Genomic DNA, 6,000 nt, shown 5'->3' with positions numbered 1-6,000 from the left:
CAGAATCATTGGTGACCTTTAAGCGGCAATTGGATAGATACATGGATGGGTGCTTAAGCTAGGACAAATGTTCGGCACAATATCGTGGGCTGAAGGGCCTGTTCTGTGCTGTATTGTTCTATGTTCTAAGCTGCTATATTAAAGTAAGCTTTTATAGTTTCAAATCTTTCAATAAGTGAGATTAAAGAAACGTAGGGTGGATGAGACGGATAAAGGATAAGTGGGTAAGAGAGATAATTGGTTAGTGAATAATGGGTGGTAGTTAGTATAATTAGTGAGGTGGTTGAATGGGATGGCAAGTCAGGTGGTTAAAAGTAGTTAGGTAGGTGCAAAGTAGTCAGACTGATTTGCCAATTAGGAGGAACCAGGCTGCTCAGTTCAGTTACACTGTATAATTAGAGCTGGACCAAGTATTAATCTAACATGTCCTAATTGAATATCAAACAAAGTTCCAAGCATCTGGCTCACATCTCTAGAGTTTCACGAAAGGCTCTGAACAGAAGAAATCAGCCTTTCAGAATTTAAAATTCACAGGCAATTTCTTGCATATGTGTTGGTCAGCACCACAGTAACTTAATGTGCATATCTTCACTTATGTCCCATCTATATTTGTTTTCACCTCAAGTTTACATTAACTGCTTTTGATTCATGTTACACTCGTGGTTTTCAACTTTTGTGGTTTGCTTTATTGTGCTTTGGACACAGTTTGCCACCCATGTTTCTCAAGTGTTACAACACGGCATTAAACCCCTCTGTTAATTTAATTACACACCTAGAAAAGTTCACTTCGCTTCGTAATCTGTTAAAATATGAGTGACAGAGAATTCTCAAATTCCACTATTTAAAGAAAATAATATCAATTTATTCTTTAACTCTAAAAGTGAACATTAAACAACTAGTCACTACTCTAAGCCCCCCTTTCTCTTAACTGCTTATTACCTGCTGCCAACTCTAACAAATACTGTTCCAACAGAACACTTATTAGAATTACATCAACTTAACTTCAAAACTATACAGTGGCTGTCATTGTCGGTGTGTCTTCTTTCGTCTGAAGATCACCTGGGGTTGTCTTTGTTCTTTTACTGTGAAGATGTTTCATATAAAAAAGGTACTTTTGATAGAGTGCTTCAATCTTTTGGATTTGGGTCTCTTTCTCTAAGACAGTTACTCTCTCATTTTCAAAATGCCTGCTTATTTTTACCTATCCCCAACATTAGATCGTTTCATTGGTTCGATGTTGGCAAAACGATAAATTCAAACGCAATTGGATTTTAGTATCTTAGGACATAATTTAAACTGACTGGTTAAATTCTAATTGGTGTCCAAATAGCAACCAACTCAGGTATCCATTTCACAGGCAAATGTTACATATTTTCAATTTTCCACTATGTTGAGACTGTTATCTAGTCATATGACACAGGTGCTTGTAAGCTCTCAGTGCAGAACAGCAGTCATGGTCTCTTAAAGGTACATTACACACCTTCAACTTCATAACACAAGTATCAAAATGTAGTTTGTGAAGTTGAAGGGGGTTCAACTTAACCCCCTTTGAAAATTTAATTGCACAAATAGGATCTACATTTAAAACTAAATTACACTTACTTAGATATTTTAGATACTTCATAACTAGCATCAATTTTGTCTTTACCAGCAGCCACAGCAGCTGTAATCAGCAGTTTGTCATTTCCTGTTTTTGCCTCTTTTGTAAAGGCAGCTCTCAATTCCTAGGGAAACAAAATAATGGGATGAAAACTGTAATCTCATGGTTTAAGAAGACAGCAGTAGTTACGGGGATCATAGGTTGGACTATTGTAGCTGTAATGTTTATCTTAAAGCAGTTTCCCAAAGGAAAGATGATTTCAACCCAGCTTGCCCAGTTCTGGCTAAAATGGTTGAGAGGATCATTTCAGTCACATGCCATTTTAATGAAATATATTTCAGCATAAGAGCCCTTGCCAAGTAATTTAATATCTTGAAAACACAATCTGGTGATGTCATCCATCCTACTAAACACACTGGTAAAATCTGGCAGGAAGCAATAATTTCCTAGATGACAAAATGCCAGTCTAAAAATTTTACAACTTTTGATAGAAAACAACATACCTGTAGATGTACTTGATGAAAACTACAAATTGCCCAAGCCTCTCCCACGTGAGTCTTTGTATGGATTCTGAATCAGCATGCACCGTAAATTAAAATTTAGGTTAAGATCATACAATTACCCCTCAAATTCTACAGTGAAACCATTTTTTTGATACTTTATCTCTTTTAGTATGAAGTATATTTGATAAACTGACAAATCAAATTGAGATTGAGATGATCTTTTCATTTGTCATCAGAATATAACAGTTTGTTTTTTAATGCATTAACCTCTGAGCTGAAGGACAACTCATACTCAACAATATTTGGTGGCGATAGCAGTGGGGGGATGGGTTGATGTGCAGCTATGAAAAAGCCTTCTCTTCTCTTTAAGACCTTAGAACATAGGCCATCAGGCCATGGGACCTGTCTGCCTTCAATGCCTGATAGATTGCTCAATATCTTTGACCTAGTGATGATGATTGTTCTAAGTTCCTCCCTTTCTATAACTTCTGCAGCACTTTTACTGCTGGGATAATATTAGTGTTCTCCACTGTGAAAATTGAGGTAAAATATTGATTTACTATCTCCCCCATTCCTGTGTTTCCACCTAATGTCTTTCCAGTCTCATCCTCCTAGGGGCTAGCATTCATTTTAGCTACTTGCTTCCCTTTTATATGCAGAAGCTTTTGCTATCCATTTTATATTTTGTGATAGTTTTCTTTCATAATTTATCTTGCCTCTTTTTATTCTTTTTTTAATAAACCCTTGTTGATTTTTAAAATTTCCCGCCACTGGCCTTTGCAATATGACATGCCTTAGTTTTTGTCTTTCTATTTTCTTTAACTTCCTTGTTTAGCCATGAATCTTTTTACCTCCTTTTACAATCTTGCTTCCTCTCCAGAATATTTTTTAATTGGGAGGAATTGGTAACTCCTACATTTCAGTCTTCCTGCCCAGTCCACTGGGACAAAAGCTGTCCTCATGCCTATATAATCACCTTTGTTAACTCCAGAACGCTAATGTGGGACTCCCCTCAAACTGATTTTGAAATTTTAGAATTACATCATTCCTCTTCCCTTGAGTATCCTCTCCTATGACCTCATTACACAACACCAAATCCAGAATAGCCTGCTTTCTGGTTGGTTTCACAGCATATTGTTCTAAGAAACAATTTCTAATATATTCAATGAACTCTCCTTCAAGGCTACCCTCTTAATTTATACCCAGTCTATATGCACATTAAATCACCTATGATTAGTGCTGAATCTTTCTTAGAATTTCCCTTTATTTCCTGGTTTACATTGTGCCCACTGCAGAAATACCGTTTGAGGACTCGAACCAGGGACCTATTTCCCACACTATTGCTTATTTCTATCCACATTGATCCTAAGTCTATGTAATTTCTCACTACAGCAATGATATCTACCTTTTATGACAAAGCTGCACCACATTCTTTTCCTTCCTGCTTATCCTTCCGAAACACAGAGTAGCCTCCAGTTAAGCACCACCAAATCAAATCTATGCACTTCCATTTATTCTGTTAAGTTATTAATTTTGTGCATTCAGAGAAAAAAGCCTTTAAGTTTGTTCTACTATCAAATCTCTGCATTCTTGGCTGGTTCTTTAATACAATATGATGTTCACAAGTTCCGTCTCTTCATTTTACTTTTGATAACAATCAGCCTCATCACTAAACTGAACTGTGATCTTCTCCTTTAACTTTGATTTTCTAATTTTCTGTGTAATTCAACCCATTCTCCGCCCCACTATTTTGTTTAAAGGACAATCTACAGCATACCTTATGCAATTCTGGTCCCAGCATGATTCTGGTGGAGCCCAATGGAACAGCTTCCTCTTTCCAGTATTAGTGTCAATGACTCATGATTTCAAACCTATTTCTCCCACACCAATCTTTAAACCACTCACTTGTATCTTTAATATATTCACTCTGTGTCAATTAGCTTGTTGCTCAAGTAGTAATCCAGAGATTATTACCTTTTTGGTTCTACTTATTATTTTAGCCTCTAACTGCTTATATTCCCTCATCAGAGCCTTATTCCTTGTTCTACCTGTATTATTGGTATCTATGTGGACCACGACAACTAGATTTTTTCCCCCTTCCACTCCATGTTCCTCTGCAGCCCAGATGAGATATCCTGAACTCTGGCACCAAGTAGGCAACACAGCCTTTGGGACTGTTGGTCTTGGCCACAGAGAATAGTATCCATGCCTCTTTCCTATTTTCAATTATGACTACCTTTTGCTTTTTGCCTCCCCTTGAATGGCTCCCTATATACAGAGATATGGTTATTTTGCCCATCTTCCTATAATCCCTGTTCTTATTCACACAGGGAGTAAACAACAAGGATTGAGGCTCAAGCAACACCACCTCCTGGATCCCTCTACACATCTTACTCATTGTCACACTCTCCTGTTCCTCTCCAAAGGCTGAATCCAAGGTTGTTAATCTAAGGGGTGTGACAGACTCCTGAAACACAGGTAACATGCCTCTTCTCTGACATATCATAGAGCCTGACGCTCAAACTCCAGCTCATCAACTTTGAGCCAGAGTTTCTCAAGCATCCAACAATTCCCTCAGATGCAGTCACTATTAGCAACAATGGGGTCAACTACCTTCCACATCATATAGGTGCAATATTACATCTCCTGACCCTACATTTATATTTTATTAGTTTTTATTTAATTTTTAAATTCCTACTTGACTTTAGCTTTGTAATCTGTAAAATATTTCTTCCGTTTATCTTTAATCTGAAACCAAATTAGAACTGGTATTTAAATTAGCAGACATTTGGCAACCAATGAACTTGCAGTTTTCCTGCGATATCATGGTTTATTCTCTAAGCTGTTCATGAATAGAACAGCAATTTATTATGTGTATTTTTACTTAAAAAGTGAAAATTTTTACAAGTCGCCATACCATGGTGCCAGTATTAATGATAGAAGTCACGGATAAAAAGAGAAAAGTAAAAGTGAAGATAGGAGCTCAATTTGGAGCCTTCAAAACCAAGATTCTGCCCCATATCCCTGCTTAAATATTTGTTTTAACTTGATAAAGTATTAGTGCTTTAACAGGCTAACAATGCTCTTAGATTTTTTCTTAATCACTCAGATGAAAATAAATTCAAATGGAAAAAGGTAAGCAATGTACTAGTGAAATAAGAAGTTTAGATATTTAGCAGTTCATACATAATGATAATATTACTGCACATTTAAATGTTTTAAAATTGAGAGCTATTTTCTTACCATAATCAAAGATGTGAACAGTTGTTTATTTTCTGGTGGATTTCCTTTGGAACCTGGATATTCCCAATCCAGATCTAAACCATCAAACCCATACTTCTTCAGAAACCTAATCACAGAGTTGATGAATATTGCTCTATTAGTCTGAGTTGACACCATGCTGTTGTAACTAAGGAAGGAACCAGAGAGGTAAGAGGAAGTTAAAAAATTGGTGGTGTTATTTTCCAAATGTAGTACAATATAAAATGCATTTAGTTTCTCTTTGTCTATTTTAAAATTCAAGAACTGGAAAGGGATTAAAAGTCAAAGGCAAAATTGCCATAGTCCTAACAGACCGTACTCTCATGAGAGAGAGATGGCTGGTGATGGTTTATCTTGACAGTCACCATGATTCAGGTGAGGTGAAAGATTGAGAAGGTTAGACCTTCATGGTAACCTCACAGCTTGTGCAGGAGTTGAACCCATGCTAAAGGCATTACTCTGAAACCAGCCATCAAGCCAACTGAGCTAACTGACCTCCAACAGGTTTTAAAACGAACACCAAAATTGTTGTTTGGCAATAATGTATTGATACACAAGTGACACTAAACATTGGCTCATTTAAATAAAATGTACACACTAATTTCAGAATTCAATTTTCTGCAACTTATCATTTTT

General features: G+C 36.5%; 1 protein-coding gene across 5 annotated transcripts in view; it reads right to left on the bottom strand.

Moving 5' to 3' along the window:
* LOC122563135 (acidic mammalian chitinase-like) overlaps positions 1-6,000 on the bottom strand; it is a 39,916-nt gene that overhangs the window by 17,175 nt on the left and 16,741 nt on the right. For all 5 annotated transcript variants that reach the window (XM_043716592.1, XM_043716591.1, XM_043716587.1 and 2 more), the window contains 2 exons: positions 5,347-5,512; positions 1,603-1,724 (listed from right to left, as the gene is read on the bottom strand). In XM_043716592.1, coding sequence (XP_043572527.1) covers positions 1,603-1,724; positions 5,347-5,512 — 288 coding nt within the window. The remainder of the gene's footprint in view (positions 1-1,602; positions 1,725-5,346; positions 5,513-6,000) is intronic.

The sequence above is a fragment of the Chiloscyllium plagiosum genome, chromosome 26 (assembly GCF_004010195.1).
Source record: "Chiloscyllium plagiosum isolate BGI_BamShark_2017 chromosome 26, ASM401019v2, whole genome shotgun sequence".
Lineage (NCBI taxonomy): Eukaryota > Metazoa > Chordata > Chondrichthyes > Orectolobiformes > Hemiscylliidae > Chiloscyllium > Chiloscyllium plagiosum.
Note: the sequence above shows the minus strand (reverse complement) of the source record. Positions and strands in the feature narration are given on the sequence as shown.